Source organism: Thermobia domestica, chromosome 11 (assembly GCF_964235325.1).
Source record: "Thermobia domestica chromosome 11, izTheDome1.hap1.1, whole genome shotgun sequence".
Taxonomy (NCBI): domain Eukaryota; kingdom Metazoa; phylum Arthropoda; class Insecta; order Zygentoma; family Lepismatidae; genus Thermobia; species Thermobia domestica.
Genome location: NC_137464.1, coordinates 231,166,752 through 231,180,991, shown reverse-complemented (window position 1 = coordinate 231,180,991; position 14,240 = coordinate 231,166,752). Strand labels below are relative to the sequence as shown.

The window sequence follows — 14,240 nt, the reverse complement described above, 5'->3', positions numbered from 1 at the left end:
ATCATCATGAAGTCTGTTTCCAACAAGAAATATTTATTTTAAATAATATACTTATGACAGATTTTGCCGACTCTCCAAACTTGCCACTCTGTGCAAATGCACGTGTTGCACATGTGGTAGACCCTCCAAACTTGCCCTGTATATCATATATCTAGTCGACAAATTATTTGTGATATTTAGAAAAATACTAGAAGGCAAATTAGTATTAGTTTTTACCTTTAGACAAGTTAATTGCATTTTGTACTGTACGTGATATTATTTTCGTACTTATTAAAGGTCTGGGCCGCGGTGGCTCAATGGCAGAGCGTTCACTTCTGATGCATGGGGTTCCTGGTTCGATTCCAGCTCGCACCAAGTGAACTTTGTGGTGGACAAACACCATGTATGTGGGTTTCCTCGAGGATCTCCCGTTTTCTCCCACACTCTTCATTCCACCATTTCTCATCATAGTCTCCTTTAGCCTAGCCAGCATAACTGTGGGACGTAAAACTCAATTTCATTTTATTCATTAAAGGCCTGCTTTCACTAAAAAACAAATTTTCATTTATACTTTAATTTCTTGATTGATATTTGTGAAACACTGCTGAAACCCGGATTATTAGTAGGTATGCTACTAATATATATTGTATTCGTCTCCTTTAGCCTAGCCGACATAACGTGGGACATAACTCAGATTTCATTTTCATTTTCATATAGACTGTAAAATATTTGTACCGTATCAGTATCTAGCGTTTGTTGCATTTTATGGTAATTACCTACATAAAAATATTTCTTACTTATGTAGACGTTAAATACATTACAAATGACTACAGTGTTTTACAGACTATAAGAAGCACCTTACTTTTTAAGCATTTTTTTAAAATACCGTAACATTATTATTTTTATTAGATTGCAAAGAAGCCAGACAGTGTTAGCAAGCTTGTGAATCTCCCCAACTCATGTTCGTCGCATCGGTGCACTGCTGCTGCCAGTTGAGTCCAATGTTGCCAGATAGAGATAGGTTTTCCGCGGCATCGAATATATGGCCATTTTTTAGACTGGCGAGAATTTTAAGTCAAACACTAGACATTGTTATATTAATTTCCATTATAAAACGCATCTAAACTTTGGAGGCAATTTTTCGAGAAAAAAGAAGTGCGTCTTATTGACCGTAAAATACGGTATTTGAAAAAAAAAAAAACTAAATTTAGAAAAAAACGAATGGCAATGGTTTTTCCTTAAAACTTACATTTCTGAAAAAATAAGTTTTCCTTCTATTTACAACACTACTTTGAAAACAAAGCCATTTCCAGCTTTTCTTATATTAATTGCAGAAATTTTTCCAGCAGCCCTCGTGCCCTTAGTGTCTTTAATATATGTAAATTATGTTGACCCATCTAAAGTTATCCTTTTTGGCCCTCTCCTAAAATAATATATTAATGACAGCCCATAATTTCTTTGCGCCAATTGTTAATCGTATGTTTTTGTTAGTGAAAGAATTATGTAAACCTACACTTTGATATATTTCAAGAAGGTTAATAAATAATGACATAAATGTAAGTTGAAATAGTTAACGTTATAAAAATGTATAATTATAGTAATATTTCTTTATATTTTGGACTTTTGCTTTTCATATTTTATTGCTTTTTGAATCAAATATATTTCAGTCAAACTTTTTTTGTACGCCTTATCTGGAGTACTACATATAGTGTAGCCAAACAAACTGTTAGCTCGGTTTGATGTGCTTATTCCTTAAAAAATACGAAAACTTTATTAAGGGGCCGTTCAAAAATTTTGTGACCCCTGATCCAGAAACTCGAATATATTTCAATCAAATATTGTTGTACGCCTTATATCTAGAGAACTACATATAGTGCAATCTAACCCAGACTATCAGTTAATTCAGTATGATGTGCTTATTCCATAGAAAATAAGAAAACTCTATTTAGGGGCTATTCAAAAATTGTGGCCCCTGATTCAGAAACTAATTATTGGTCAAGATCGTAATCTTTTGATGTATTTTTTTATCATAAAATTCTTGTTTCGTCATACTTTGCCTCTTTATTTATGACCTCCAAACTGTCGATAATTGTACAACAAAATACCTTGGTTTGTGTAATATTTACCTGTACCTTGGGCAGAAAGTACTCATACATATGCACTATACTTACGAGGAAGGTCCATAAACCGTGAGAGTTGAATTTTGATGAAACTTTGTCACAAGATTCAGTTCGAGTTGCTAAGTAACGTAGTAATAGTCACTCGATGCGCAAATGCTTCGTTGAGCTGCTACACCGACGCCATCTTGAAATCCTGTAGGCAATGTCCAAGAATACCCTTTTAGCCCAAAAATGAGAAAGCTTTTGATATATCTGACTTCAGTATTGTAAACCAAGGTAGATCATCTATATGCGAGAGTACTTCTAGTGCATGACCGCCATCTTGAAAGGCGCCATATTGAATCACCGTCAAATATGATAAATGGCAAGGGGGTCATATGAGGTATCAAATAGCACTGGAATTTACTCCTGAATTCATTTCCGTAACCAAAATTTAGATATCTGTCTTCACTTCAGAATTAAGAGCCCTCTTACCCACAGGAACATATAAAAACTGTGCAAGTTAAACTTGTCATGAAACACGGTCGTGCGAGCACTTGCATGATTTTAACTAATGCAGTAGTTAATGCAGTACAATAGCCACTATACCAATCAGATCTTGAGACTAGTAAGAGAAATCGTTAATTAAATTGAAATTTCTGTAGTGAAAAATGTAATATCAGCATGCTACAAGTTATACCTATTTCAAAGTGCGATGGAATAGACTGTTGGTCGATGAAACACATGCCTAATAGTACTGACAAGCAGAGAATACCAAAGCGAATGTTCGGATATATATTAGAAAAATTATATAAACTGGTACATATTAGTTGAACGACCAAAATGGTTCGGATTCCACTATAATCAGTAGGTCCACGCCTCCTTTAGCGTAGAAGGCGTGTGGGACGTTGAATTGTATCAAACCAAAACTCTTTTAGGCAATTTTACGTGGCCCATTATAGTGTGTTAAGTTTTATTCTCCAATCTAGAAACCTTACGCAAAGACCATCATTGTTGCAGAATATTGCGTTCCTTTCCAATACTCATATTTGACGACCTATAATTTACCGTGCATATTACGAAGTTAAAATACTTTAATGTATTTATTGACAGTTTCTCTAAATACAATCGATTTATTGCTGCCACATTGAACAATGAAGGAGATTTAAATTATCAGTTCACAGCCAATTCTTAGAAGATACACCTGGAAACTTAGAATTCACTTTTCTTGTGTCTGTTCTGCTATTACTGATCAGAGAATGCATGCACAACTGCTAAGAATATGTAGCAGTAAAGATTATTACAAGATTCAATTCCAAGTTGCAATCCATAAAACAAGCCTCTTTCTTCCTTTTCCCTTCAATATAAAATAAATATCTGCATCTTTCCACCTTTAACGATAAAACACTTGCTTATAATAAGGGCAAGACTAGTTTTCATATCAAAACTGTGATAAATAACTGATTGTAGCAGGTGTTCACTTGTTCGGTGTACAAGTTATATGGCAGAATTTTCATAAAGAAAATGCATTCTGTTGTGTATCATCAATTTGTGCGCCAGTCCTAAAGGACATGCTTGCATATGCATGGCAGAAATGTGAGTACGTAACAGGAGCAATACTTGGTTCATTTACAAATGTTCTGAAGACTAGTAGAAAATAGTGTCTGTGGTCATGAAGATTGTGACGAAAGTGCATTTGTTAAGTGTTTGAACTGCTCCATGATGCTATGTGCTAATCATACGTCTTGGATCTCCATCATCACAATTGAAGAGCAAAAGGTTAGTAGGTTAATATTTGTTTATGTGCAATAGTTTATATTATTTTTCTAATATTTTTTCTATTAATTTTTTAATAACTTCAAGACAGATTCTTTAAAACCATATGTGCCGTTCCACCTAACTTATATTACGGCATTTAAATGCTATACATAATCGCAACACACACAGACTCATATATATAGCGATTTTGAAATAGGTATAATTTGTTACAGTGCTGCTATTCCATTTTTCACTACAGGCATTTCAATTTAATTAACGATATCTCTCACTAGTCTCAAGATCTGATTGGTATAATGGCTATTGAAGATCAAATAACTACTATTGCATTATTTAAAATCATGCAAGTGTTTGCACGATCGCATTTCATATCACAAATTTTACTTGCTTAGTTTTTGTATGTTCCTGTGAGCGAGAGAGTTCTTAACTCTGAAGTGAAAACAGATATCTAAACTTTGGATACGGAAATGAATTCAGGAGTAAATTTCAGTGCTATTTGATACCCCACATGACCCTCTTGCCATTTATCATATTTGACGACGATTCAATATGGCGCCTTTCAAGATGGCGGTCATGCACTGGAAGTACTCTCACATATAGATGATTTAGCTTGGTTTACAATACTGAAGTCGGATATATCAAAAGCTTTTTCATTTTTGTGCTAAAAGGGTATTCTTGGACATTGCCTACAGGATTTCAAGATGGCGTCGGTGTAGCAGCTCAACGAAGCATTTGCGCATCGAGTGACTATTACTACGTTACTTAGCAACTCGAACTGAATCTTGTCACTAATTTTCATCAAAATTCAACTCTCACGGTTTATGGACCTTCCTCGTTAGTAGAATGTTCATTTCATATTAACAAAAGAAGAATGTTTTTAATATATGTAAGTGATTATTATGGGATAGTTGATGATATGGACATGTTTTATGGTTACCTAGTCAGTGAGTTTGTGTACTTAACAGTTTTAAGAAAAGGATATTATAAGTTATGTCAAATAATAAACCAGTTTAACATCGTTTATAGACGTTGTCAGTTTTATTTAAAAGGTGAGATTAATGGTATTTAAATATCGAAGCTAATATTTTTATGCCAAAGAATTACTACCACTTCGGATTTTTATCTCAGCAAAACGAACCAGGTTTACGACTATCTTTTTGATAAGTCGTTGTAATTGCCTATTGATTTGAATGAGCACATGTCCAGAGTTTATTATATATGTATATACGAAATGCAAGAGATGAACAAAATATTAAATGTATTAAATTTCTTTTATGCATGGAATGAACTACCAGGAACCAACGTTGCCAACTCTAGGACCAAAGATATCAATAGGAAATGTTATATTTTGGTAGATATGTTTTAAAATTAATAAAACATCGCACAACCAATATATAGACATGCTAATGCAATTTCTGAGCTGTTTAATTCAAAGATAGATTGTTTAAATCCCTTGCATCACTGATTTTATGCTAAACTGGAAACCACATACTCATTGTGTCAATGAAAAATTACTCACACAATCTTCCTTATACGGCTACACACATTTTTTTTCTAAGAAATCTAGCACCTACACTTCGGTGATGATGGCATACACGACTCGTGGCAAGACATCATCATAGGTTATATAAACCCCTTGGGTATATGCGGAGCGTTAAGGACAAGCAGTGCTTACTATGGTTGTCTTGTTTATAGGCCTAAATGGAAAGTCTGTCCAGAAAGAAACAAACTTTCTAAATATAATGATGCTTGCTTACCTTTGTGGAAGTTACTCAGTATATCTCCTTCAAAATACTTCCCTCCGCTATTAAATCGTTTCCTGCATTCTTCAAATGCTGGAACGAACTTGGAATAGCCTGTAAGACTGAGTGCGAATTTTTGTTAGTTTCGATAGAATGGAGACTTGTAATCTTTATGAGTGGACTTTAATTAGTGGAGCAGAAGGAAGCCTATATCGTGCCAAGTCAGGCGAGTAGGCTTGTTGGCTACAACAGTTGTATTATTCTTCGAAAAAAAAAAAAAATCCTTAATGAGGAACGCAGAATGGTTATTATGGTGCAGTCTCCATGTACCATTTTTCCAAGCTTTCGGGTTCCTCTTAGCCTTCATCAAACACGAAACACGTTGGTTTGACAACGTGAGATATTCGTAATGAAAGAAAAAGAAAAAAGAAAAGGAAAAAACAATAATCATCACACATTAACGTTTGAATGACTTCGATGTGCTTCCTGATCTGACATTTCTCACCCGTTGAGATTCCTGATTTTGTTTGAACGTCATAGTTATAGATCCATCTCGTCACTTGTTGTGATATTTTTCAAGAACCTATCGTTTTGATTTCCACAATTCAAAAGACTTTCAGGTTTGCATACGATTTTCGTTTCTCATTTTTTAGTAATTACGGAACGAATTTTGCAACAACACAATGGATGTTCAGTTTTTCAATTAAGATCACATGACAGAACGATTTACCGATGTCTACTTCCTTAGCTATTTCGCGGACTATCACTATTTTTCCGTACAACGTCGTGCACTTTCTAAACGTAAACATTATCATATGATATTGATGAGCATCTAGGTCTTGTCTAGTCTTTGATATAAGTTTTTCATTTCGTTTTGATTCGCTGAAACCACTCAACACTGGGTTGGGTATATACCTTCTTCTCAATGTCCTTCCTGCAACATTTTCAAAGATTGTGTAAGTGCCTTGCTCAATTTCAATTTGATTCAAACATGCTGCTTTTCCAAAAACTTCATTTTCGTAATACGTGTACCACTCGCCTTCATTTTCGTAATACGTGGCAGGATTAAGTATTTTCGTGTGCTGGCAAGCAGAAAACCAAGGACAGTCCAGTTGATCGCAGTCTTTAGTAATTTGGTTTAGTTTTAGACCTCGTATGTGATTTAGAATAATAAACTAAAAATGAAATCTTTGAGTTTTACGTCCCACGATTATGCCTGCTAGGCTAAAAGAGACAGTGCTGATGAGAAATGAATGAAAATAGTGGAATGAAGAAAGTGGGAGGAAACGGGAAAACTCCGAGGAAACCCACGAACACGGTGTTTGTCCACCACAAAGTTCACTTGGTGCGGGCGGGGATCGAACCCAGGACCCCAAGCACCAGAGTTGAATAATAAACTAGTTCTTGCCTTTGGAATGCATTATGTACAAGTGTAAACTGCATGTATCACTCAAACTGAACAAAGCAGTGTATATATTTTAAGATTATATATTTGTGTTACAGTTTCGGCTATGTAACATAACCTTTGTCAGTGATAATGTGTCTAAGGAAGGTTATGTTACATAGTCAAAACTGTAACACAAATATATAATCTTAAAATATATACACTGCTTTGGTCAGTTGGAGTTTTTTTTTTTCAGTAATCTTGAATTTTCCAAAGGTACAATGAATAATTTACATGCATGTATCAATTTGCGAAAACTTAAAATAAAATAGCTTGGCATGCTAGATTATTCAAAGGATTTTAAATTAGGTTTCACTATGTAGATAATTGTTTGTGGGTATATTGAATTTTATAATCGTATATAGAATGATATAGTAATATACAATTAATAATTTATAATCTTATTTGTGTCGAGCACTGAGGCTTCTGTTTTACAAACCACGAAACTAAGCCTTGGACGAATTCTTGCAAGAGGTAGAGGAGGAGGAGGAAGAAGAGATTTGAACTTTTGTTAAGATCACTAATGCAATAATTTTCTTTTAATTCCGTAGAGAAAAGTTGAAGAATATCAACAATGCATTATTGAGAAGATTGGAAACAATCCGGAGCCAAGCTTTTGCAGGTATATTACCAGAATATTTTGTTAAATATATGCTTTCTTTTAGTACGATGTTCATAAGTTGCATTAAAAAAAAAATCCACTTGTGCATGGATGATTTCTTATAACAAAGGAAAATGAATGAAAGCTGGAAAATAAGGAAACCGAAATAAATTGTAAATAACTACTTTACTGGAAAAAGAAGTGTTTTTCAAAATTAATAAACCGACAAAAAAAAAAAAAAAAAAAATCTGACTTTCAAAATAACAAAAAATCATAGGATAGTATTAACATTTAGTCTTTAAGATGTAGTATTAAGGAACGATATGGTTAAAGGTTTTGATGTGTTTGTCATTCCGGCTAAATCAAGAAAGACAAAAGAAAAAGCATCACTTTCTAATCGTAGTATATTGATATGAAATGCTAATTTTGATATCTCGTATTTCCGTTAATTTTTACAATTGTACAACCTACAACATGAATTTTCTCTTAAAGCTCTCTGAAATTGGTTTACTAGAACGAATTGAGTCATTCGGTTCGGTTAACAGTGTATTAAGTGATTGCAACAATGCAGTTCTATTTTTAATGTTGAGTGCTAGTATACCGGCCCGTTTTTTTTTTTTTTTTTTTTTTTTTCTTTAATGACCCTTTGGGCAAATCTCATACTATTCCGAGACAAGTTGTGTGATTCTACATATCATTCTTTTTAACATCTACTTAAAATAAATAGAAAAGTCATATTTTTAATGAGAATATAACTGTACATGTATGGCTTAAGTTTGTCTTAAGTTTAACTATACTTTAAGTACTTTTCTAACCTAGTATTTAAGAGTTCAGATCTAGGAAATGAATAATAAGGATCTCTATTGTAAACATATTTTACTCTACTTATCATTTACGTAACACTGGAATAAGGTCATTCAAGAAAAGTGTTTGAAAATTATGTACTATTCTGGACGTGACCACAAACAATTAATGGATTTTGGCAAGTGGTCACGGAATCTCATTGGATAATTTAGCTTTCAGAAGGAAAAATTCACATATCCTTTCTGCTGGTACAATCCGCGGCAAAAAACCTGCAACATGAGCATATAAGTTTATTGTGAAATGACGAAGTCTTTTGCTCCAAAATAAGTGTGCACGGGAGGAAGCGGAGGTTTATCCTGGAGTGATTCTTCCACTTAGACGTTGTGTTCATTCCCTGTGCTGTTAGGCGTAGTTTCACAATGAACTTACATCCTCATGTTGCAGGTTTTTTGCCGCGGATTGTACATGGCAGTGAAATATTTGTTCCAGGATTAAATTTGCTTACAGACACGGATTAAAATGTTCCAAATGTAGTGCGATCATCAAATACTGGCACATAATTTTATGCGACAACACAGAAGATGCTCAGCACGCAGAATCAAAACAACCAAATCATGCAAGAAATGTGTAATGGCTTTACATAAGCGCATCGCTTTCTTTCATGAAAAATGTATGAAACTTGTAGATTTGAAAGCATTCAAGTAGTTGGAAGGGTAACGAAAATATGCTTCTATACAGTGCAATGCAGTAAATAGTGACTGAATATGAATATTTAAGTGTTCATTAACGAAATTTCATTTAACATTGTAAGCTAATTACAAATTTAATGAAAATTTACAGAATGTGAACAAATTGTTTTGCAAGTGTATGTTGAAGGAAATGACTAAATTTGCAGTTTAAAATCTTATATAACGACTTCCTTAAATGGCGAAGGATTTGCCAAAAGGTAGTTAATGACCCACTGTTTTACTAGGTGGAAACTTTATAGAACACATGGGACTAAAATGTTATCAAATAACAACTTAAAAGATTATTTTAAAATTACATGCGGAATACATTCGGAGAATAGGCTCCCATTTTATAATCCTTTTATTAGATTACTTTTCTGTTTGTTAGTCAAATTTTGCAACGTATATTTTGAGCACTTCCATACTAATTAGAGCTCGGAAAGTTTGTACAGATGCATAAACCCATTAACAATGCTGTATTTTCACATAAGTTTCCCTCTACCATATCATTTTACTGTAAAATTAAGTTATTAGAAATAGGGCTTATACTTAAATTGCGTATGTGCGTAGGCAATGTCAGTTAATTCAGCATTGCATCAACAGATGGCAGTACTTTAGTGCTGGTTCAACAACATTATGTGGTGCCTATTAACAGGAAAGTTAGAACTATAAACTGCTGTAAGTCCTGTAAAATGTTCTTAGAAAATAAAATATTTAAGTACATACATTAAAGTCGTATAGTTTTCCAAGTTATGGAACTAGAAGTAAAAAATCGATTGAAGCATAGTGACAAAACCTAAAAAGCAAATAGCTGTAAAAAAAAATAAATAAAAAAATAAAAATCAGTTCCTTTATATAATACAGTAAAAAGTTATGTATTTTTTGTGAAGAAATGGACCCAAGACTAGAAGCATCGAGCACTTTTTTTTTTAAAGTAAATAAGAGTATTTTTTTATTAATGTTTCACTGATTTTAAAACAACAGCTTCAAAAGCTTCTTTTTTAAAGTGTAAGTTAAAAGCATTAATTATTATCTGACGGAGCATTTTTACCTATTATTATTATTATTATTATTATTATTATTATTATTATTATTATTATTATTATTATTATTATTATTATTATTATTATTATTATTTATAATTGTTGAATGAGACTTACCGAAAATGGGTACCTTCTCACTAGCTTTATTCTCTGGTTGTAGTTTTTAATGTCTTTATTGTATTTTACAGTACATCGACCACCATATTACGATGCATTCCTAAGATGATCGAAATATTACCAATTTGCTCTCTCGGTGATGATAGAGAGAGCAAACACGTTCTTCACCTGATTGAAACTTCCATCAATTACGCATATTAGGGACCAGGGGCGGATCCAGGACAGACTTCTGGGGGAGGGGGCGGTGGGTTGTCATGCTGCTACTTTTAAGGGCTCCAAACTTTGGGATGGCTTTTATTTATATATATAAAATAAGAAAGTTTCCTCTTCTGGGGGGGGGGGGGGGGCTGTTAGGGACGAAGGTCGTTAATAGAAACATCACGAAGATAAATAAATAACATCTCTCATTTTTAGTGTATTTTATGAAAAAAGTATTGTCTTATTTATTTATTCATTTACTTTAACTACTGAACAAGTGTTTAACAATAAATAAGTAATTTAGAAGTTTACAATGTCGAACACGAATTAAAGTAAGGAAAAATGTGCCATAAGAATGCTATTAGTCAGTGACTTGAGAGGATATAGGTATTCTTCACAGGTTTCTTAACCTTAACATTCCAGAGGTTGGTCACCTCCGTGCTTCAACCAGCAGGTTTTTAAAGTATTAGTTTGAAAAGAATAATAGAAAAAACTCTGGAAAAATCAAGCCGTGGTTCACTTCATAGTCCAGAGTTCTCTCGGGTAATTGGGCGATCGATCAGTTTATTATTAAATTTATAGCATATATCTAAGATGTTGTTTTCCTTAACTAGTCATGGAGAAGATTGTATAAACATAGACTGCTCAAACTATGCTTAAATTTATATATCTCTAATATGTATATGAGCCTAATATTGAAAGTCAGAGAAAATTTTGTGAATATTCATTAGAGATCTCGAGAGAAGCTTGAGGTCGAAAGAGGGGAATAGCAGCAACGAATGACTCCGATAGTATTAAACGTACAACTTTCAACATTAAACCAGGAATTTTTAAACAATAGACAGAGGAAAATAGGGAGAAACAACTTCTTATCCTGTAGAACAAAAAGCAATATATCAATGCGTATGGAATATAGTCCAAATAAGTTTCACCTCCCTACATAAGCTTACGTGATGCAATATTTCTGATTGATGGCAGATAAATCAATTTCAAAATGGAAGACTTGTCGGGACTTGGTTTGAGAAATTTCGAAATACCATACAGAGCTAACAAAGGCTGAAACTACCAGGAAAATTCGCGCGATAAGATAGAGAAAAATGTTGATTTGCCAATCAATCATTCCGCTCATTCTTTTTTGATCTTTGATTATCTCACATTTTCAATTCGTAGGAAACCGGAAACTTACTTTGCTTCACAAAACTTAAAATTTTAACAATTAAGAATCAGTACCTTAGATCACAATGACAACCCAGGAAAAAGGTTTCACTATACTAATTGAAATTTATTGCGGTTTATGGAAACTCCAGGTTGCCACAGTAAAATATTTTTCATTACTGGATTGTTGGAAAGATGGTGCTTTTATCAGAGATGAGGAAGATATTTTCTAATTTCTGCTTGTGTTCCACTGTTAATTACTCAGCAACTTTAATATTATAATAAACTCAAAGATTTCGAATATTTGACAATCGAAATTCAGATGTTCAATACAAGCGAGCTTCCAGCTTGGTATAAAGGTAACGAGACTCACTGTTATTTAAAACTAAAATCCACAAATATTTACCTGAGAACTGGCATGCGAACTTGGTTGACAAAAGAACAGAACTTAAGTGGTTATGGCAGGGGCGGATCCAGGACCGACTTCTGGGGGGGGGGGCGGTTTGTTGTCATACTACTACTTTTAAGGGCTCCAATCTTTGGGATGGGTTTTATTTATATATATAAAATAAGAAAGATTCCTCTTCTGGGGGGGGGGGACGATCGCCCCTGGGTTATGGTGACTTAATGAAACCCACTAAAACTGAAAAGAAAATAGAATTAAAGTTAAGGCAATGCAAAGGAAAAGGATTGTCTTTTGAGCTTTGTAAATGAGCTGTTCAGTCATTTGAATCATTGGACTCTGATATGACTTAGCTAAATAATATTTAAAAAAATGCTTCACCATAGGTTACTATCATAATCTCGAGACATTTCCGTGTTCTATGTTTATTAGGTCAAAATACTGATTAGTAAATTTTATAGTAAATTTAGGTATGATGTGATCGATTATGTAAAACTAAGGACGATAAGACGATCAAAGGAAGACTCAGTTTATTATAATTCTTTCGTCATTAGAACTTTTTCTCCGTTCAGTTAATGTCTTTTTATGACATGATAGTGGGCGATCGAAAGCATCTTTCCTGGTTATGCAACCTTGGCAACCTCTCTTCTGCTTTGAAATCAATTTTTGTTCCTTCTGTACTTCTTTCACATTTCATTGGAAAACTTTATTTTTCCATCCTCACTTTTCCTAAACTTTAATAAATTTTCACTTACTAGGAAGTTAAATGACATACCAGATTTAAATCAATAAATAAGTCTTGTCTGTAAGGAACCATGCTCACAAATTATCAAAATTATCTTAAGTGCTTAACATTCAATGCGTTCATTCTTTATATAGTTCGAAATTGTTATACACAAACTTTCTGATTTAATGTGTAAACAGCAAAATCAAACCTCATTCAGAATTAGTTAGAAAGTGTGAACTTTATCAATTTGTGCTCTATGAGAGGAATCAGCATTTTTTTTTCTGCTATTGAATATTGCATTCGGCTAGTGTAAAGCTTCTCTAGTAGTTTCTGCTACATACAGTAGTATCTCCGTAATAGTTAGCATTGTCACATTTGTCCAGTAATATGTTGCAATCCAATTAACGTTTTACTAATTATTTGAGGATATGAATTGATGTGTGTGTATATATAATAATTTATAAGCATATTCTTTTATTAACTGCGTCTGATATCTAATATACAGTACTATCAACTGTACTATTTCGAGATTTACTGATACCTTCCTCAGCAGATTTGGGCAACCCGCGTACAACTTATATCACTTAGAGAATTTCAAAATAGTGCAAGATGAAATTTCAACAACGAGAAGACTTTTTTCCAGATGTGGTGAAGAAGTTGTCATGGAACATCGAAACAGTACAGTTAATAATGGTACATTAAATATTAAACGTTGTAAATAAGAGTATTTTTTATTAATGTTTTACTGATTTTAAAACAACAGCTTCAAAAGATTCTTTTTTAAATGTGTAAGTTAAAAGCATTAATCTGACGTAACTTTTTTACCAATTATTACTATTGTTATTATTTATAATTGTTGAATGAGACCGACAATGGGTACCTTCTCACTAGCTTTATTCTCTGGTTGTATTTTAATGTCTTTATTGTATTTTACAGTACATCGACCACCATATTACGATGCATTCCTAAGATAATCGAAATATTACCAATTTGCTCTCTCGGTGATGATAGAGAGAGCAAACACGTTCTTCACCTGTTTGAAACCTCCATCAATTATGCATGTGAAGATGATGGGACGATGCTTGAAGGTATGCCATATTGAAAATTTTGTGTGGAATGTACATACTATCTCAAAATCCGTGTGTAAATTTCATTTTTGTGTCGTATGGAAATAAGCCTTAGGAAACTGAAACTTAGTATAACTGCAAACATCCCAAGTTTTTGTGATATTAAAGCGAGGTCAAGAGTATTAAGGATTAAGGAGTTACAGGGTCAAAGCTCAAAATGTGGTTTATTATTATTATTATTATTATTATTATTATTATTATTATTATTATTATTATTATTATTATTATTATTATTATTATTTTATGGGATTTCAATAAATTCTGGTATGATATGAGACTTTCCGAAATATCTCTTTA

The 14,240-nt window shown here is 33.2% G+C and overlaps 1 protein-coding gene across 1 annotated transcript in view; it reads left to right on the top strand.

Annotated features, from left to right (window-relative positions):
- Positions 1–13,933, top strand: part of LOC145664806 (uncharacterized) — a 95,455-nt gene extending 81,522 nt beyond the window's left edge. The window contains exons 3-4 of the mRNA XM_081731770.1: positions 7,592–7,662; positions 13,753–13,933. Of these exons, the coding sequence (XP_081587896.1) occupies positions 7,592–7,662; positions 13,753–13,918 (237 nt within the window). The 3' untranslated portion in view covers positions 13,919–13,933. The remainder of the gene's footprint in view (positions 1–7,591; positions 7,663–13,752) is intronic.
- Positions 13,934–14,240: the final 307 nt, after the last annotated feature.